The 21,464-nt window shown below is 41.0% G+C and overlaps 2 protein-coding genes across 2 annotated transcripts; one reads left to right on the forward strand and one right to left on the reverse strand.

Moving 5' to 3' along the window:
* zcchc10 (zinc finger, CCHC domain containing 10) lies at positions 1–5,188 on the reverse strand. Its single transcript, XM_070983175.1, has 4 exons — positions 5,119–5,188; positions 3,628–3,789; positions 2,439–2,480; positions 1–802 (listed from the first exon to the last, which is right to left on the reverse strand). Exons 1-4 carry the CDS (start codon positions 5,157–5,159, stop codon positions 559–561), a joined length of 489 nt encoding a protein of 162 aa, XP_070839276.1. The 5' UTR covers positions 5,160–5,188; the 3' UTR covers positions 1–558.
* Positions 5,189–6,349: 1,161 nt separating this feature from the next.
* On the forward strand, positions 6,350–21,443 carry hspa4a (heat shock protein 4a). The gene is made up of 19 exons (XM_070982708.1): positions 6,350–6,671; positions 9,275–9,332; positions 9,470–9,610; positions 10,506–10,628; positions 11,606–11,705; positions 11,864–11,997; positions 12,442–12,686; positions 12,962–13,038; positions 13,487–13,638; positions 13,875–13,981; positions 15,250–15,383; positions 16,420–16,601; positions 17,085–17,168; positions 18,505–18,657; positions 19,017–19,142; positions 19,308–19,415; positions 19,710–19,829; positions 20,059–20,220; positions 20,421–21,443. The coding sequence occupies exons 1-19, from the start codon at positions 6,565–6,567 to the stop codon at positions 20,619–20,621; spliced, it is 2,514 nt and encodes an 837-aa protein (XP_070838809.1). The 5' UTR covers positions 6,350–6,564; the 3' UTR covers positions 20,622–21,443.
* Positions 21,444–21,464: the final 21 nt, after the last annotated feature.

Genomic DNA, 21,464 nt, shown 5'->3' on the forward strand with positions numbered 1-21,464 from the left:
TTAAAAACAAGCCAATTTTATTTTACAATGAAATAAGCAACGGCAATGTCATAGCAACAGCACCTCCTCACTTCAAACTAATTCAGAATTTCAGAAACAGAACTTTTAATTCGGTGCCCTTCAAAAGGTCTCACATCAGTGTCTTTCCTACACTGGAGATTGTTGCTTTGTTAACATTGTGAGCTGTACAGAATAAGTTTGACTAAAAATATACTTTAGTACAAAATCACAAATTGAGCAAGAATATGCTCATGATATATTTAAAATTCAGAACTAGAAACTTGAGAAAATATCACATTAAAAGAAGAAACATGGGAAATATGTTTTGAAAACAGAACATGACACAATGGACATCCCAAAATAATCTCTTCTCTCTAAGCTCCATTTCCTTAATGTACAAGCATGTACATGCAGCTGTTACATTTACACCTCTAAAGATGTCCTATCCAGCCTGATCCAACCAACGATGATGGATTAGAAAAACAAAAAACGGAACAGCTAAAATTACTCAGAGAAACAAACAACAACAAGAAAACCAACTCATTCCAACGTATTTATTCATTTCTTCTTTTTCTTCTTCCTTGGAGGTCCCTGATCTGAATCGCTGCTGCTCCCCGAGTCTGAGCTGTCTGAGGACGAAGAGGAGGAGGAGGAAGAGGAGGATGAGGAAGAGCTGTCATCGTCGCTGTCACTGCTGCTGTCGCTGTCATCTGAAGAGGAGCTGGAGGAGTCGCTGCTGTCTGACGATGAGTCACTGGAGGAGCCGGCTGAATCACTGCTGCTGTCGCTGGAGTCTTTAGCCCTGAGAGCAAGTGGCGGGGTGCAAAGGAAAAACACGAGCACAGGAAACAGCATGTATTGTTATTGAGTTCTCAGGCTGTACCTGGTACAGTCTGGATGCTGTACCGTCACTGAGCAGAGGAGACGAGAAGAAAAGATGATTCTGAACTGCTTTTTTTTGCCCGGTTGACTGTTCTTCAGTGACACTGACATGCTTTGTTTACCTGCTTTCAAAGTGAAATGACATGAACTGCCAGTATGCCAACTTTTTGTTGGGTTGTTTGACTTAAACAGAGAAATAGGGGCAAACGGGGGACATTATCTGTCCATGCACTATTTTTTTTTCCCCTCTGGACATTGTTAAGACCAGTATAGTAAAGCAATCAGATTAGAATCAAGTGTCTTTTATGAGGGAGAAAGCCACACCTCTAGTTTTCCCCACAGTCACCAGCCTTTGATTTGCCACTCCAAAACAAATAAAGCAACCTCACATGACACGACACCAGAAGTTATAATAACAGTAATGCAAGTAAGTGGTTTCCAGAAGGAGTAGAGGAGTGAAACTGAAGTTGAGCAGACCTTTTGTCACAGCTGACATTTCGACTTGGCTAACGCAGCCGGCGTAGCTAATAACATTATGAACATTTTTAATTACTGCATAGCACTGCAACAACTTCTGGAAGCGAGCCATCGTTGAGGTTATTAGTTCCACCTCTGAGTTTCCTGCTACGACAAATCAAACAATGTCTGCTGGGAAGAAGTTCTACGAACGTGATTCATTGGGGAATGATTAAAAAACACTGTGTGCAGATGCTTGCAAGGCAACACTCTGGTGGCTTTCAGGGACACTTGAATGAAGCAGAGACCTTGTTCATAGTTATTTGTAGCACCTGGGCTTTTCCCACTATAACAAGTCAAAATGTTTGCTGTGAAAAGCCCTGCTGCCAAAATGTGATTCTCAATGGGAACCTAACCTTGGAAAAGCAAAACACAGAACTTATGAACAATGAAGCATAGTTTGGGAAATCCATCAGCATTGCAATAAGATTTAATGGTAGAATCTTTGGACATATTAAAGCATTTACTACTGCTGGTCTATCAGTTGTTCACAAACTGTCGTGGCTCATAGCTGTCACTAGAGGGATCTGTTAGTCACACCTCTCTCAACAATGTTCATACTTCTACAACTGAGGTTTTGAATCAAGCGTGGGACACCAAATACCTCAAAGGAGTTCGCCTACCCTCCACCAACACCCTGACACCCTGCCCCGAGCAGATTTTCACACCAAACTGAAATCACACGACTACGACTCTCACACGGCTTTCATGTGACTCCGACCACTCATCCGTGATCTGATCATCCCCTTGAGTGACAGAGCCAAACAAACTAAAATGTCCAGGCACAACATTCATTCATTCATTCATTTTCTATACGGACTATCCCTTTTTTGGGGATGCAGGGGGGCTGGAGCCTTTCCCACTTGTCAACGGGCGAGAGGCGGGGTACACCCTGAACCGGTCAGCAGACGATTGCAGGGCAACATACAAAGACAGACAACCATTCACGCTCACACTCACACCTAAGGACAAAAAAGCACTGTGTGGAGCCGAAACACCAAACACTGTCAATATATGGTTTAAAAAACATCTTCACTTACTTCTTTTTAATTTTCTTCTCACTGGAGCCTTCTCTTCCTGGTCTGTAAAGAGAAAAAAGCGACAGCCGTCATGATCTTACAATAAGCTGAGCCAGTAAGAAAACGTGTTGTTGATCAAAGCAGACGAAAACACATTCTCCCCATGACAGCTGGATGTGCAGACTGCTGCTTTAAACACTTGTTAATTCCACCTCAAGTACTGACAGTAATTATGAAATCAATTTCAGATAGGAAAGGGAAATATTGACAAACAGCTGTTCATGCAGGATGCTGTATTTATCATTGCATCCTCTAGATGGCGACAAAGAGCAATAACGGATCAGTTTTTGTACAATGACAGTGTCACAGTATAAACTTAATTACTCTGTGTGTTTTCTGAGTACAACAGTATCTCTATTTAATCTACACACTAAATTATCCAGTGCTCCATGGTACACAGAGTCTTACAACATGACACCTCGGCTTAGTTTGAGACCCTCTGTGTTCCTCTGATGAGTCCAATTCCCTGACTGACTCAGACAACCATGAAAATCACATCAGTGTGGACGCCCACCTAATCCAGACTGTTTAGCAGAGCAGGTAATCGTATAGCCTAAAGGTGAAAACACAAGCTTCCACACTGTTTAGAGGCTTCTGAATTGCGACACCATGAGTATTGAGCCAAACGGCAGGCAAGTTGTTCTTGTCTATGTCTAAGTCTTATCTAAGTGGGGTTTTTGTTTTCCTCAAGATCTGCACATCCGAAGAGTAAACTCCAGTCCTCATCTGTATACCCATATGTTGTAAATGGTGCATATGGTGTAAAAATTGGATTTTTGGCATCATAGTGTGTCATTTTGCATACAAACTACCCACATGACTGATATTTGCAGAGATCTTACAGACAGTTCATGCTTCTGAAGCTCTAAATACATGATCCAATCAAGTTGTTTTTCTGGGAAAATGCTGAAATGAAATTTTATATCTTACTACAATTCAATGTGTAACACTGAGAACAGTCTGAAGCAGTGAATAACCCATAAACAGTGACATTAAGTCCCACTGTATCAAACAATAGCATTTTGACAATCACTCTTCTGACCAGCTTGACAGAACTGTAAATGTATGTTCTCATCATAAACTTGTATTTTAGTGGAATAAAACAGAATCAGCAAAGACGTGTTTCTCTGTCACCAGAGGTAAACCTTACCCAGTGATGCCATCGGGTTTGTTTTCATTCTCCTTGAGTTTCTTCTTCATCTCAGCTGTTCGTGACGGCCTGTGCACGTATTTCCTCTTCCCAGTGCATTCATAGGTCCAGTGTCCCATCTCCAAACACTTCTGACAACGCACATGTTGTTTGTTTGCCTCCCTGTGTGTGAAAAAACAGACAAATCGGAACGAGGCTGAACGATGACAGGTGACAAAACAAAAATCATCACAGGTACATTTACTTGTCATCACTTGAGTGTTAGCTGATTATCAAGAGCTATCTCCATGCAAAGTGCAGCTTTGCAGCTGACAGAACTGTTGGAGGTTTGAATTTTATTTCTCAATATGCTTTCCAATATTTTAATTTAAACATACGGTCTGTGTAGTCACACTTCCTGAAGTATGTGCATGCACGTTTCTCCTACGAGTCCTGAATCAATCGACAACTTTGGCAATGAATTACTAAACAATCTATATGAATGCTGTCCGACCTCCATCTAACCATCCCAACCTCCACAATCTTGTCCTGTCATTTTCCATCTGCTGAGAAGGATGAAATAAAACTTGGAATTGTTTCAGGGCTGTTCCTGTGTACTGTGTGTGACTGGCTCTGTTGTGATCTGTGTTCTTATTTATTCTGCTATACTCAGGTCTCTCTTGTAAAGGAAATACTGATTTCTATGAGCTTATCTTATTAAACAACAACAACAACAACTGCAGTTGTAATGATTTCCTAAGAGGCTGGATTCTTTTGTTTTCTAGGGCCTATGGCTGGTTAAATAAATGCTTTACTACTTTGATCATTTTGAGCCATTGAGCCCTGACTAAGACACTAAACACAGAGATGAATAATGTAATATTGTAAAACTATAACGTCTGACCAATCAGTTTCCACAGTAGCAGGATTTTCCTGAGGGGCCTTTCCCATTTAATACGAAAATGAAGCCAAGGCTCAGTTTATTTCTTCAGCAATGTGAAGATCACGATCAGAGGTGGTCCCTGAACTGATATTGTGGCAAGCTATGTGTTGATATGAAAATAAGATTATGGTGATGGTTTATCTCCATATGACTCAGTCCTAAGGCGAAACATCCATAAAACAAATATTTCAGTCGACAACGTGTAACTTAGACTGGAAAAACACACAGTTAGTTAGTGTTACTTGTGAAATTTCACTATAATTTCAAATAAGCCGAATTTTCACAGGTTATTTTGGGTATAGAAACACAACAGGCACGCGTTCAAAGACTTAGTCAATGTCTGAGGACAGAAAACAAACAAACAATTAAATAATAATTCTGTAATGAAGAGAAAGACCGCGGCGCATTTGTGCTCCCATTAAGCCCTGTGGGCTGAAGGGACCGTGATTTCCCTCCTGAATCTGACACGAAGCTCGACGAACTCATCGCCATTTGTGTTTAAAAGACCACAACATTCACAAAACGGTAAAAAAGACGCTTTTTCATCTACTTATCTAGATTATACTCACGCTTGTCTCCTGGCTATTATTCTATGCATGGGAGTCGCCATGTTGCGGTTTACTTTTTCTTCTTCATTGGTATCGGGCCAGTACGTATTTCCGGCAACCTTAATGCGCACCAGTGCCCACTGTTGGCAGCGATGGTTCGCTGCATCTATATACTGTATATTCAGTGCTTCATTAGTTCCATTTATCTATTTTTCTACATATTCAGGGGTGTTAAAGGGTGGCTTTTTGTTCTTTCTTTTCGTTCTTTTAACTTTTTCATTTTCAAATTTTTAAGGCTGTATACTTTATGTTGCACTGGTGTTTATTTTGACAACATCATTAACATTTCGAATTAAAATAAAGCGTAATGCAATCTAATATGATAACACCACAAATCACAGCCAAAGTTTTGGCTTATACAGCGTCAACAGCAATTACAATAAAAAGGTTCACAATAGCAGCATTTATAACAGAACGGCACTGGATTGCACTGCACTGCACTGCCAGGGGTTTTTAATTCACTCACTATCAATCACCCAGAAAACGAGAATGCAGCACCAGGTATCAAATCCGATGGGATTTACGCATTTGATCGACATTTTGACCACATTCAGTTTGGCAGAGACTTTAGAGGTTTTAGGGCAGGCTACTGCAGTGGGAAAATACTCTACCGTCATCCTTTAATAAAACCTCCAGTATTTTATCTTAAATGGTCCTGACTTGTATTAATGCTTCATTTATTAATTCTAACTATAACAATTTATAAAATACAATTCATTTATTTCGTTTGGTTTTATTCTTTGTCTTGGCATCTCTTGTACTATGTTGGATTGCATTTGTGTGTATTGTTATGCAACAGAATAAAATCACTTCAGCTGATATAAATGCTAATCATTATAATGTAAGGAAGAAAAAAAAAGCTAAATTAAAAGCAATGTGGAGCTGTGGTTTGTTCACTCAAGAGTTTAAACTGTGCGGCTGGCTTGTAAAATATGACTTCATACTTTCAACACCCTCATACGGCACAGTCTATTTTTGGTTTCCCACCTAGAGTTGATCCCAGGGATCACCCAGTAAATCAGTCGATGCTGTCTTTGTTCTACATGAATTTACAGTAAATCTCAAGCGCCGACATTATCTCGAGATTTCGAGGCATCTTATGGTTCTCGCAAAACCTCGACTATTGGAGAACCGTCCTTCACATGGTTATAGAAAGGTCCAGAGATATCGAAAACTCCTTAAATCTCGCGATGACTCGACTGTGCCAGTACAGATCACAGACACCGGTAACAGTCATCAGTGTGGATTATGACTACAAGTAGCGGTAGTCCTGCCCAACATAGCGCAAGACAACTATTTCACCCGACTTTTAATACACTCTTCTAAATCTGCAGCTTTACGTTTGTTTTAGTTTTCCAAGTTCAGTTGGAAATAACGTTATAGCTCGGAACTGTCGTATCGCTGAAGATGTCAGTGGTGGGATTTGACTTGGGCTTTCAAAGCTGCTATGTAGCTGTAGCCCGAGCCGGAGGGATCGAGACAGTCGCTAATGAGTACAGCGACAGATGCACACCGTAAGTACCTAAAATACAGTTATTATTGACTGGACTTCTGGAGGTATGGCTTGAGCTGAGAGGGTTTTTTTTATTGTCTAATGGTTGTCTCACCGGCATTGGGGTAACGCACGTGAATAACGTGACAGCTTTACCAGCTAGCGTTAGCTAAACTTGTGTCCTTATGTCTTGCGTTGGCTAATCAGTCAGCCGTTCAGTATGAGTAAATCAGTGAAACGTTTCTTAATGTTTTTATGGGGAACGTGGAACCATCTATAATTCATCCGTAACTCAGACTCCTCGTTGTTCACCCACCAACCATGGCGCTAGCCAGTTAGCTAAGCCTATAGTTTTTTGGTTTTGTTTTTTTTTAACTGTACTGTACGGTTTGAAAACGGGCTTCAGTTGTCCGGCGATCACGAGCGGGCGGTGCTCCCCCATCTCTGTCTATATATTGAAGGCGAAAGCTCCGACCAACCGGTGTGCCCCGTGCGGCAAACTGGGCGCCTTACACCATGACGACAGAAGCAAATCGCTGTTTGGAATATTCTAGCAATTCTTAGCAATGACTTGTGCTAAAGGTAATATATTTTTAAGACATAAAAAGAGTATTCATTAAGAAAAGCTGTCATAAAGGTCTTTGTTCATACATTGTCCAAGTTCGGCTACTTTGACTGATACGGCACACTTTGTACCCACAGTACCTGTGAGTCCTGCTGTATCTAAGGAACAATAATCTTAATGAATTTGAAGGGGTCTTTTTGTGTTGTCTGTAAATGGTGTTGGTATGTTTGGGTGTGTTATAAAGGAAACGTTTTTAAAAAGTTCAAGATAAGGCTGTTTATAACAAATTACTAAACTACATCTTTATAAAATTTTCATTTTGAAAAGGTTTAGCGCTATCTCAGATATTTAGCTTTTTGTCCTGTTTATATGTTTGAAGTCTTGGAAGGTTTTGAGGAATATGGAAATGTATTAAAAACATGTATGTACAATATAAAAAAGTCTGAAAATCATTCTTCCAGAATAGTATTTTTAAAGTCATTCAAAAAAAAGTCAATGTATTACACAGGGTGATTTTTGTAGGAAAAAGTTTGTGCGTGTGTGTATAGTGTGTATAATACAGTTTGGTCTGTAGTGAACAAAACATTCAAGGAGCCTTTAAGTATATTCTGAAGTTTTCATTTATTGTGAAATGAAACGGAAACATTGATCAAGGTTTTTGGTGAGTTTAGCCCGCATGTTACAAACTAATTACGACTAAACAAATAATTGATTTACCAAATTAGTCAATTGACAGAAAGATAATAGATTCTGACTTTTTAAAATTAAATGAACTAATTTTAAATCTACTTGTGTGAAAATAACACCTCCCGATTCCATCAAAAATGATGATGGGAGGCTTGCTTCTTTCTGTTTCTTAATATATCCTGATATTTGGGTTCTTGACTGTTGGTACAAAGGAGGAGGGTCTGCTCACTGTTAGGCTCCAAATAAATAATTTATTTCTCTTTTAAAGACAGGCAACATTTCGATCTGTAAAATCCTCTTTAGGTCTAAGGAAGATCTTTGTCTCACACCTGAATATTGTTGCCTGATGTGTTGCTCCAAATCCAGTCCACAAGTTTGTAAAATAATCTATAAAATGGTTTTAATAATTTTGCAACAACTTTTCTCTGAATGTTCTTTTGTTCTGGTGGTCTGTCATTCACTAGCAAAAAAAAAAAACAAGAACAAAACACCACATCTTACAACTCACTACTCTGTTCTTGGGTCAGCAGGTGGCCCAGCGCCTGTTGAGCCAATTTCCTCAGGGACTTGTTGTGTTGGCCAATCTTTGACAAAACCAACTGGACTTGTGTGTTGACAGTGACTGTAGCTCTGACATCTGTGTTTGACACGGATGACGATGACAGGCATGTTTAGACCACTGCCCACTGGCATACAAGTGGACTGACCACACCACTTCAGACTGTGTTTATACAACACTTTGTGAACAGCGAAAGATGGCTCTCAACAAGCCTGCATGCTGTCACGGTCCTGGTTTCAACAGGGCGTTCTTTGAAAAAAGTTCTGATCTTTCATAGTTAAAAAAAATCTATATCCGTTATTATGCATTTTGGAAGATTTCACTTTTACATTATGCAAAACATCAGAAGAAAGCTGAAACCCTGATCATATTTCACATTGAATTTTACTTATGTGCAAGCAAAAACAAACTGCTAGTGTTGCTGCTGCAGACATGGGAAACAGTCTGTCCAGGTTCATGTGGGTTGGGCTCTGAGATGTCCTGTCATGTGTTGGCATGAGACCCAACTGACAAGTGAATCTGACTTGATTTTGGGTGTATTCACATAATGGTCGATTATACAAGGATCTTAGACTGCCTGCTTGTAATAGCATGTCAGGTTTGGCAACAGTATTCTTATAACCTTGTACATAATGTATATATACACAGTTGATTTTTGTATTCTGTTTCCTTTTTATCTTGATCTTTTTGCTGCTTTTGCTGGTCTTTTATATTTTGCTGGCTGTAGCATTTTCCCCAGCATGGGATTAATAATGTTTTATCTTGTCTTATCTTATTTTACCTTACCATAACATTTTCTTTTGTCATCTTTCAGGTCATTTGTATCATTTGGACCACGAAATCGTTCTATAGGAGCTGCTGCAAAGAGCCAGGTAAAATCAGCTCAGTCCTGTTATCATCCATCCTGTTAACATCCTTGCACTGAAACACTGAAAATGCACCACGGTTTATGCTCATTGTTGTAACATCATTTTATTTTCTCCTTTTTTGCCTCCTTAATCACATTCAGGTGGTGACCAACTGTCAGAACACAGTACAGGGCTTCAAGCGATTCCATGGCCGGGCTTTTGCAGACCCTTATGTTCAGTCAGCCAAGTCTAACTTGGTGTACAATCTGGCACAGATGCCCTCTGGATCCACCGGTATAAAAGTAAGGTTAAGGATTTTATGGTACCTCTGTGCTATGCTGTATTAGAGAATACATGGGCATAGCCGCCAGCAGTGGGAGAAAAAGAAGCAATCATTTCTAACAAAATGCCAAAGTGAGACTTGAGTTAGCACTCTCAGCCACCGGATGCTGTATATATCAGTGACACTGTATGCTGAACTTGGGTAATCACGAAAAAGGGACAGCCATAAGAAATTTAATAGAGAGAAAGCATAGAAAACACAACGTCTTGTTCCTGACTGTGCTGCCCCCCCTCCTCTTACCTGCTGTGCTCCAAGAAGTGCCTCGTGTAATGCTCTTTCCTCTGAATCATAGCTCTTCTTCATCATCTTCTGCTTCTATCCTGTCCACCCTGCTTTTATCCTAAAAAACAGTCTCTGCTTCGTCTCTCTGAAGTTGTGGTATTTGTTTTCTTTGGCGTTTTGTCTCACAGCATTATTCTGTGATAAGAGATTGACGGTTGCCCAGTGTCTGTGAACCAATCAGCTGAATATGTAAATGTGAAATATTTCAGACATCAGATAGCTAGAGCAAGACTCAAAACATACCCAAAGTTCTTGCATGTACACAAATGACAATGCCTAGCTTGCACACTGCAAACACAGAGCCTGGCATGATTCTGTGTCCCTGTGGAGATAATTAATGTGACAGGACCGCAGAGGAAATGACAAAACCGAGAAGACTGCATCAACCGGTTGTTACAAAAAACCTCTTTTATGAGCTCTCACTTTGTTAAAAGGCCGTCAATGAAACTGTGGTGGCCTTTTTCATTTTTAATGAAAACTATGTATAATTCATAGCTATTGAAAGCTATTCATAAACTATTTAAAGGATTTGCCTGAAGAATGAACCTCTCTCTAATTCCCGTCAACTCCAGGTGATGTACATGGAGGAGGAGAAAGTGTTCAGCATCGAGCAGGTCACTGGCATGCTGCTGACCAAACTGAAGGAGACTGCTGAAAGTGCGCTGAAGAAACCGGTTGCAGACTGTGTCATCTCGGTAAGCATCTCTGCAGACATCTGCAATGCTTTCACGGCTTCAGCAGGGTGTCTGAAAATCTAAAAAACTCCTTAAATAGAATTGTCTGTGCAGTGCATTCGTTGACTGCTTATCCAGGTCCACCTAGACGTCATATTTTTGTGGCAACATATCTTATCTAATTGGCTTTAAATGTCTAATGAGGTGTTAATTTTCTTGTCGGATTCCTGCAGACAGCTTATTTAAGGATGTGACACTGCACTGACAAGGCTTCAAGAAATGCGTGACTCACCTTACTTACTGTACTTTCTGCCATTCTCTTCACTTAAATGAAATATTGCATTGCATTTACATCCTGCTATTTTGAGTGGCAGCTATTAATGTCATCCTCTTGAATTTTCAAGTAGATTGGGTTATAAAATACCTGGAGAAAGCTGCCTCCAAGGTGTTTAAATGTATTACCACCTGTTCATGTGACATTTTGAGCTCAAAGCACTTCACCAGATGTCTTGTCTGAAAGCTTAATTTCCTCCTTTGCACCTTGTTGGTGAAGAGTGGGATGTGTGTGTGTTCCTTGCTGTGCTCAGTATATGAATCCACCAGCAGCATCTGTTATGTAATGTTACAGATCTCGACAAAGAGGCTGTTACTTTCACTCGTCCTAAATCTACAGTTTGCGTCAGCCCTGGAGATGGATAACATGTTATTATTACCGTAGCCAATAGCTAAATTTAGCCCTTGAGCTTTTCCACAAGGAGATGTTTTGTTTTGGCACCCGGAGTATCTGACATGGTAACATTATCCAGACATCTTGTGATGCAGGCACTTCATTTTGGACGTCTTTGGCATCTTATCAGTGTCTTACAGTAATAGCATGTGTATATTTTTTTGTTATTGGTGGTTACATGTAAATCCCTTATTCTGAGACTTGTCGACACTAGTACCTTCACTCACTGAGACTCAGTAATGTTTTGTATTAACACTACATTCCCCCCCAGGTCCCCAGCTACTTCACTGATGCGGAGAGAAGATCTGTCATGGACGCAGCTCAGATTGCAGGCCTCAACTGTCTACGACTAATGAATGAGACCACTGCAGGTACGCTGACACGTGGTTTACACTGCAAGACAGGCAACACCTGAGTCATTGTAACTAGTTCATCCCATTTGGGGCTTTTAGATAATTATAACACTGTGCTGTGAAATGAATGAATATTGAGTTCTCAACTAACACCAGATTATACCTGTTTGTTGCAGTGACTCTGGCATATGGCATTTACAAGCAGGACCTGCCAGCTCCAGAGGAGAAGCCCAGGATAGTGGTGTTTGTGGACCTGGGCCACTCGGGTTACCAGGTGTCAGTTTGTGCCTTCAACAAGGGAAAGCTCAAGGTGATTAATGAATAATTCGTGTCCATTTTGAAACGCAGTACTGAAGGGGTGAGAGGTAGCAGGGCAGGTTATGATGATACGGCATTATGTGCTTGTCAGTTTTGCCCCAAAAAGTTGCTAATGGCTTTTTTTCCTCATGTGGGCAGTAATAAACAGTGCAGGCTAGGATGGAACCTATTAGCGAAAAACATTTAATCTGCAGAACTAGGACTGTATTTTGGGCCAAATGAGGCCAAAACCAGAGTGATTCGTTTACAAAAACAGTTACCATTTCTTAACTAATGTGAGAATTTAATAGAAAGACCAAATAGTTTGTTTAATTGAAACCTCGTATGCATTCAACCTAAGCACAGACATATGCAGGGATTTAAAATATTTATCCAGTAGTTTGATAATTTGCCATCACTTTCAAATATTTACCCTGTTATCTTCCTCCGTTGTCAGATCTTGGCCACGGCGTTTGATTCAGAGCTCGGCGGGAAGGGCTTTGATGACATCCTGGTCAACCACTTCTGTGAGGAGTTTGGGAAGAAGTACAAGCTGGATGTGAAGTCCAAGCCTCGAGCACTGGTGCGACTCTACCAAGAGTGTGAGAAGCTCAAGAAGCTGATGAGTGCCAACTCCTCGGACCTCCCTCTCAACATTGAGTGCTTCATGAATGACATCGATGTCTCCGGTAAACTTAACAGGTGAGATGCAAAGTTATTTTCAGAACTGAAAGGTCAACAAGAGGTACAACACAAACAATTTATTAATGAGGGCTTGAGAAACACTAGCCTTTTTTGAGTTTTATTATCTGTGGACTCATGTCAGAGGGCTGTTTTAGCTCAGCACAAATAAAAAATGGTGCTGATATAATTAGAAATGACTTTTGTCAGAGGTACCCAGCATCCATCTGCCTGTCTCACACCGTTCCTGAGTAAGTGTGTGAGTCTATTAATAATCTATGATCATGTGTCCCCAGAGGTCAGTTTGAGGAGATGTGTGCAGGGCTGCTGGCCAAAGTAGAGGGTCCCCTGCGCAGCGTCATGGAACAAGCTAGTGAGTACATCTGACTTCAAAAGCAGCTGGACTATCCCTGTCAGCACATGCACGCCCACACAGACAAGGTTCAGTCACGTGCTCTCACTGAGACAGCCCTACCCTCCGGACACTGGCAGCACGCCAGCCTTCCTGCCTTTCCTTTAATCATTTCTTGCTTTCTCCCCATCTGTGCTTGCTCTTGCTTGGCCATTTGGAGCAGCCATGTGGCAAATACTTAGCAAAAAATCTATTGGGGTGTACCAGAATTGTAGTTTTAATTGTTGTGGAGTAATGTGTTTGAAGAAAAAGCATCGTGGATGTCACAACACGTGTGGCTTTAAGAACGCTGTGCTGCTCCCACTGCTATTTCAGAATCAGCCCTGTGTTTAGTCTGAATATTTGAGTGAAGCTGCAAACTTTAACAAGCGTGTTTTGTAACATTATTTTACCTGCTTCCTGCATCCAGAGCTGAAAAAGGAAGACATTTATGCAGTGGAGATCGTGGGCGGTGCCTCCAGAATCCCTGCCATCAAAGAGCGAATCAGCAAGTTCTTCGGCAAAGAGCTGAGCACCACCCTGAATGCAGACGAGGCTGTTGCCAGAGGCTGTGCTCTGCAGGTACAGCTCACCTGTCATGACTGATGCTTTGGTTCATTGGGAGGAATCTGATACATGCACGTGTTACTGGCTTTATGTCTGGTTACAAATGCAAATCAGATATCGTTTTTCTTTTATCTCATGGTTGGAAATTCAGTGTTTGTATTGTTCAGTGATATTCTTGCTCCTGGTCACATGAAAGTGACTTCAAGACAAAACTTGTTAACTTGTGTTATGTAATGTTCTTCTCTTCTCAGTGTGCTATCTTGTCACCAGCATTCAAAGTCAGAGAGTTCTCCATTACAGATGTTGTCCCCTACGCCATCTCCCTAAAATGGAATTCAGCCGCCGAGGAGGGACTGAGGTACGATCTCAGTGTCACCTGAGAACATCAAATAAGGAGTGAGCTCTTTAGTCTCACAGGGAGAACAGGAAAATTTATCACCCCAATTAATTTGAACATCAGGCTTTACAAACCGATATCCTGCTTTGATTTTACATTTTTTCCTCTGTGCCGTGTTAAAATAATAATAATAATAATAATACTAATACATAACTAATACATTTTATTTGTAGAGCGCTTTTAACAATGCTCAAAGATGGTTTACAGGAGAAGGGTCAGATAAATACATTAAGACCATACAGGATAATTAAAACACAGTCAATAAAAGCAAAGTGGAGAAGAAGAAACAAGACAAAAACAACAAGAACAAACAAAAAAAGAAAACATCTAAACAATTCAAACATTACAAGCTGATCTAAAGAGTTGGGTCTTGAGGAGTGATTTGAATGTGGTGAGGTCAGTGCAGTCACGGAGGGATTTGGGGAGTGAGTTCCAGAGTGTGGGGCCAGCAACTGAGAAGGCTCTGTCCCCACAGCTCCGGCGTTTGGTCCTGAGAGGGGTAGAAAGGAGGTTGGCATCTGCTGAGCGGAGGCTATGGGGGGGATTGTATGGGTGAAGCAGGTCAGTGAGGTAGGAGGGGGTGAAGTTGTGAAGGGATTTGAAGGTGAGGAGGAGCAGTTTATATTGAATGTGATGAGGGATGGGGAGCCAGTGGAGGTTCTGGAGGACGGGGGTGATGTGGTCGTCAGAATGGGTTTGAGTGAGGAGTCGGGAAGCATAATTTTGAATGTACTGGAGTTAATTGAGAGCTTCGGAGGTGGAACCGAAGAGAATGCTGTTACAGTGGTCTAGGCGGGAAGTGACAATGGCGTGAATGAGGGTTTCAGCGGCTGAAAAAGAGATGGGCGGACACGGGCAATGTTGTGGAGTTGGAAGAATACAGTTCCACGTTATACTTACCTTACCTTATACTTTAGTTGTCCATCAGAAACTACTCAGAAATAGTCTTGTTTTCAACAATCCTCAATATTAAACCTGCAGGTCAGACCTTTGTGCTGCCACCAACTTGTGCTACAAGATTTTCTTCCACACCTGCACACACCCACAGTCCATTTATACCTTGTGCACTCAGTCTCTGCCAGCTGCACTGACATTTCACTAAATTATGACGCAATCCCAAGTAGTGTACAGTTCTGTAAAATATGGTGATTTTCACATATTGCTGCAAAACCTGGATCTAAGTTGTAAGAGTCTGAACTTTTGTTGTCCCACTGACTGTGTCTTCACAGTGATTGTGAGGTTTTCCCGAAGGGCCACCCAGCTCCCTTCTCCAAAGTTTTGACCTTCTTCCGGAAAGAGCCCTTCAGCCTTGAAGCTTACTACAATAACCCCAAGGAGCTGCCCTACCCCAACACCTCTATAGGTACTGCAACTTCAACTTCTGCAAGAGATATGTTGTGGACAATAAGTATGGACATAAAGTATGGAATAAGTCCTTTTTTTGTTTGTTTTGTTAAAAAAAATAAAAATAAATAACTACAAGCAGCTGCAAGGAACTTGCCTTTTATGTTGAGTTTGGCGGCCCCTGTGGACAAATGTGGTAGTTTTTCCTAGAAGGAAGACTGCGTTTCCCACAAACACCACTGGCTTTTTTGTGAACGTCTTGATCTGGCTAGTGGGTGCATTAATTTTGGGTAATGAGGGAAAAAATTTCTGTCTTTGTATGTTACACACAGCTGTTTGCGGAATGCATAGCATGAGGCAATGCATCTATTTGTGGCTATGTAAGATGAATAACTGTCATATGACAGCAGTGAAACAAAGTATACTTTGTTTTAGCCACCAAAGTGAATTCATATATTGATGTAAAACCTCATCTTGGAATCTATTTCATAAATGATACAGACATTACATGCCTGTCGAGGAGGAAAAAGGCCAACACAGGATCAGTTTTGAATCGTTTCAAATCCCACATTTCTCTCCATCTGTTGAATGACCGAGCAAGGTTGACTCGTGCTTTCACCCACACTCTATCACTATCCCTTTTATTTATTTTATTTTGTTCTTCTGTCAGTTTCTTTTCTTCTCTCTGCTGATCACAATATAATGTCAACTGCTCACTGCCAAACTTTGCTTTGGAAAATGTAAAGTTCCAAGTGTGACTCTTGTGAATGACTTGGAGATAGCTGATTTTAACTTTGACATATGCTCCCGCTCCTCGTTAGATTTGTTAGCTCCTACTTTTGAGTGGTTGCAGCTACTTTGCAATTAGAATGATGCCAGCCTTTAAGCATGTAAACATTAATCACCAACTGTATTCAGCTTTTAGTTGCAAGAAGTTTGATATCATACTAAAGATGCAATTTCTCTTCCTGTAATTCAACTTATTTGCTCTTTCAATTCTAATAAGAGCATAATCTCACTATTCTAACCTGTGACCCTTTCCTCCGACCCTACAGGCCAGTTCCTGGTCCAGAATGTGGTTCCTCAGGCGTCTGGGGAGAGTGCAAAGGTCAAGGTGAAAGTTCGGGTCAACGTTCATGGTGTGTTCAGTGTCTCGAGCGCCTCACTAGTAGAGGTTGTGAAACCAGCTGAGGGAGAAGAGCCAATGGAGACGGACCAGATTGTGAAGGAGGAGGAGGTGCGTACCGTGTGTTTGCACTGGGCAAAAAGAAGAATGATATACGGTGTGTGCGTGCACGTGTGGGTGTGTGTGAGAGACAGAGATACCCCTGGTTTGTTGTATGCTGTTTGCCTTGTGTTTCCCCACAGAGATCCCATTGTGTCAATCTGGCCACACACCCGTTTTTAATAGTCATCACTCTGGAATTTATATGTCCTGCCTTAACAAGCTTCAATGGGTTAGATTTATTTCTCTAACATGTCTTTGGAATTTGTTTGGCATTTTATTTTGCCTTGCTGGTTAATGTGCACTCCAGAGCCATCTGATGGACTGCATTTGCATTCATGCTGGCCTTTTTCCTCATAGTAATGCCTCTTAATTATGAGGAGGGTGAAGACAGTATCAATGCCATCAAACGTTAAATACGTCAGCCATAAAAAAACATGTGTGTCTTTAATACCTTTTACATACTATGTCTTTTCTTTTGTTACCGTGTGTCAGAACAAAATGCAGGTGGACCAGGAAGATCAAAAACCTCAGGCTGGAGACAACGGAGACAAGAAATCAGAAGCTGAGGAGATGGAGGTAACCTTGTGCTGGGCGATAAGGCAATCACCATACTGTCAATGAAGTTTTGATTCTGTACACAATTAAGAACCAGAGTGTCCTTGTTTGAATTTATAATCAAGACCAAGAATTGCTTGTTCTCTTTCCTTGTTTTTAGTTATTTTTTTAAGCATTACATGATGGTACGTTAGGTCTCATGTTCAGATTGAGAATATAAGGATTTCATGGAAATGGCACGTCAGGAGAAATATCGCTCTGGCATCACATGGAAATTGTTGTGAAATAGTTTTCAGCTGTATCGCCCAGCACTAAGGTGACCATTAAGAATTCCTAACTTTATATTCCTTTACATGTTTTATGTTTCACAATGGCAAAATTGGCATTCAGCAAAGGATATTGTGCGTTTTCATGCACGCACACACACCTGCACATACAGAAAGAATCACTATATTTGAACATTTCAGTATTCTGTTTCTGTTTTAGTGAGTTCAAGGGAAATTTGTAACAGTAACCCCACTAAAAACATTTAAAGAGAACAATAAAGATTCAGAACAATAACTAAGAGAATAATGACTATTTCAAATGTTATGGTTGTCCACTGATCACGTCCACATCCACGTGTCGTGTGGACAAGAGGTGTTCTTGGGCAAGACACTGAACCCCAAACTGCCCCCGATGGTCAGGCCAGCACACTGCGTGGTAGCTCACCGCCATCTGTGTTTGAGTGTGTTGTGTGTGTGAATGGAACCTTGCAAAGCCATTTGGAGAAAATATATAAATGTGACATTTATTATTTTTTACCACATGTACCCACTGAAAAACAAAGGGCAGCACGGTGGTGCAGTGGTTAGCACTGTTGCCTCACAGCAGGAAGGTTCCTGGTTCAAACTGGCCATCAGGGACCTTTCTGTGTGGAGTTTGCATGTTCTGCTCGTGTCTGTGTGAGTTTCCGGCATCCTCCCACACTCCAAAGACATGCAGGTTAATTGATAACTCTAAATTGACTGTAGGTGTGAGTGTGACTGTGATGGTTGTTTGTCTCCATGTGTCACCCTGTGCTGAACTGGCGGCCTGTCCTGTCAGCTGGGATGGGCTCCAGCCCCCCAAGCAACCCTCCAAAGAATCAGTGATGATAATTGGACGGAAATTAATGTTTTCACCAAAAAAACAAAACAAAAGGCAAAATAAAATCTGACCCCACGCAGTGACTGTAGCATCGCAGTTAAGAAGCTTCTCTGCTTTAAGACCATCTTTTAGAGAATAATAAGATCATCCAAATTGACAAACATTGAATTTTGAAGTTGCACTTGCGTATGTCATAGTGTCATAGAGATTTTCATCTCTCTTTTTCCAGACGACGGAGGACGCTAAGCAGGAGAAGAAGAACGACCAGCCTCCTCAGGCCAAGAAGCCCAAAGTGAAAACGAAGACAGTGGAGCTGCCCATAGAGAACAATTTGCACTGGCAGCTGTCCACTGACGTACTAAATATGTTTGTGGAGAATGAGGTAATGCTCTAAAAATCACCAGGAATGTCTCATGTGCACTCATGGTATTTGTCCAAGCAATGTGCTCGTCAGACTCACCGGTCCTGGTTTCATTAGCTTTTAAAACACAAAGGAATGACTGTCGGCAACTTAATCATTTCGAATTATAGTTATTTTAACTTTTATAGAGACTTTTCCTACTTCTAATCTTCACAAGCTTACATTTAGACAACAACATGATTTGAACATTTTACCCAGTTTACTATTATTATTATTATGTTCTCTATTAAAGGTTTATTATCTATTACCAGGAAGTGTGTAGAATCAGTCATGATAATGTTACGTTCTAATCAGTGACACCTTCTTTGTGACTCTTCCAGGGTAAGATGATCATGCAGGATAAGCTGGAGAAGGAGAGGAATGACGCGAAGAACTGTGTTGAAGAATACGTGTACGACATGAGGGATAAACTGCACGGCGCCCTGGAGAAGTTTGTGAATGAAGCTGTGAGTATAGACCGCACTCGAGTCCTGTATATGCCAATATAATACATGTTAGCAGATGCTCGGTAGAAATGAGCAATATTATGGTAATTTTTGGTGGGTTTTAATCTTAAATTCATACATACTGTATATATTTCATCTTCTCCTCTCTTGATGGACAACATGCAGGATCGTGACGCGTTCTCCTTAAAACTGGAGGACACAGAGAACTGGCTGTATGAGGATGGAGAGGACCAACAGAAACAAGTTTACATTGACAGACTAGCTGAACTGAAGGTAACCAGGCATGGAGGGTGTGGCTGGACATTTGTTTCTAAGAGAAACAGTAATGCTTCTCTCACTTTACAGCTTTGTATCCAGAGTAACAGATGACAAAACACCAGTTTATGACGGATTTAACGTGGAGCTCATGTGTGCGGGGGCTTTAAGCAAACACCCTGCTTGTTCAGATGACTGTGATGTACAAAATATATTTATCTGCCGTATTCTGTGTTTTGATATAAAGCTGATATTCATAGAAAAAGTGGTGATGATTGGCTGACTAAACCTAATGATTATCCCCTTTTCCAGAAATTTGGTCAACCAATTCATGAGAGATACTTGGAAGCTGAGGAGAGGCCAAAAGCATTTGAGGAGCTTGGCAGACAGATCCAGCTGTACATGAAGATCATTGAAGCTTACAAGGCAAAGGTAACCTGGCACAGAGAGTCAGCTCAGTTAGATTTTGTGCAACAGCTCTCAATGCTTTTATTCATTGTATATCAGGTGTATATTAGGTGTCTTGTAGGTCACGTGTAAAATACTGTAAATACAGAGATTGCCTTAAAGCATATTAAAGAACAGTTAATGCTTCTGTAGTTCAAATTGTTGATGAACGGTCACAAAACAGATGTCATCACTTACCTGCTTCTCCCAACAGGATGAGCAGTACAGTCACCTGGATGAGCTGGAGGTGACTCGGGTGGACAAGCAGGTGAACGATGCCATGGTCTGGATGAACAGCAAAATGAACCAGCAGAACAGCCAGGACCTCACTCTGGAACCAGTCGTCAAAGTTGGAGAGATTAAGGCCAAAATTAAGGTACTGAGAGTGTGTTCAGCCACACACACAACACTGCATTCTGTCAAGGCCAAGGCAAAGATGTGTGAAATAATAATGTCTTCATTGTACAAATTGATTGTCGAAATCCACGTAATTTAATTTAAAAACTCAGATCGAGTGAGCAAAAATGATCTTTTTCTACTCTTCCTCTCACAATTGCTTTCTTTTTCCCTGCTCAGGAGCTTTATTCAGCCTGCAACCCTGTGGTGTCCAAACCCAAGCCCAAGGTGGAGCCTCCGAAGGAGGAGAAGACAGAGAATGGGCCCGTCAATGGGCAGGAGGGTACAGAGAATCAGCCATGCAACCCAGACAAAACCACTTCCGCAGGCACGGAACAGGGAACGGCGGAGAACAAGCTCCCCGAAATGGACATTGACTAACTGTTGCAGCTGCCACGCCTGAGTTTCACTTCCGTCTGTCCTGCTACTCGCCCCCAATTCTGTCGTTCTTCTGCGATTGTTATTGATGGCACAGTAGCCTCTTTTTTTGAAGACACAGACAGCAGCATCCCTAATCAGTAAAGTTCATCAGTCAGCCTCCTCGGCATGTCAGTTCTCATTTTCTCTGAATAAAAAATATTGCATAATATTAATATTGAATGGACTACTTGACATAAAAGTTGTGAGCGTGGGATGGAAACTGCTTTCTCTGTGTTGCTTTGATGGCAATTATGATAAAGATTGTTTTGTTCAGCACTTCCTGAGCATTTACGCTAAGAATGTCAGATTTGAAGAATTTTAAGCAAAGTGGCTGTGAGTAAGAAAACTAGTAATACACCCAGCAGTCATGATAATGTTAAATATTGCAGTATGTCTAATTAAGGTTTAGATACAGTGGCACATGTAAACGAACATGGATTGTTCCAAGTTGTACATGACAAACAGTGCATTTTCTCCGCTACAAATAATTGTAACTGCTGGATTATGATGTTGTCAGTTTGAAAGGACGGAAAGGATTTTTGTTAAGTTTACCTGTTCTGTATGTTGAAATTAGATACTACAAGTTACTGTCATGCAGGATTTCATTGTTTGGCTTTTCTCATTCAAAAGCAATGATCCGTTGGTTGTTCTCTGGTAGCCTTGTATTGTTTTTTTTTTCTACTCAACAGTGTGAATGCTGGTCCAACAAGTCACCTTCTGGGTGCTGCTGTTGCTGCCACATCACCAAAAAAAGCAAAAATAAATCTTGTCAAAGAAAGTGGCATATTGACTGACAGTATTGTT

This window comes from Chaetodon trifascialis, chromosome 16, assembly GCF_039877785.1.
Source record: "Chaetodon trifascialis isolate fChaTrf1 chromosome 16, fChaTrf1.hap1, whole genome shotgun sequence".
Taxonomy (NCBI): Eukaryota; Metazoa; Chordata; class Actinopteri; order Chaetodontiformes; family Chaetodontidae; genus Chaetodon; species Chaetodon trifascialis.

Coding starts and splice junctions, on each gene's coding strand:
- zcchc10 (XM_070983175.1), bottom strand. CDS start 5,159: ATGGCGACTCCCATGCATAGAATAATAGCCAGGAGACAAGC. Junction 2,481..3,627: donor AAACCCGATGGCATCACTGG/GTAAGGTTTACC, acceptor TTCTCTTTACAG/ACCAGGAAGAGAAGGCTCCA. Junction 803..2,438: donor GAGAAGAAAATTAAAAAGAA/GTAAGTGAAGAT, acceptor ACTTGCTCTCAG/GGCTAAAGACTCCAGCGACA.
- hspa4a (XM_070982708.1), top strand. CDS start 6,565: ATGTCAGTGGTGGGATTTGACTTGGGCTTTCAAAGCTGCTATGTAGCT. Junction 9,333..9,469: donor GAGCTGCTGCAAAGAGCCAG/GTAAAATCAGCT, acceptor AATCACATTCAG/GTGGTGACCAACTGTCAGAA. Junction 18,658..19,016: donor ATATGTTTGTGGAGAATGAG/GTAATGCTCTAA, acceptor TGACTCTTCCAG/GGTAAGATGATCATGCAGGA.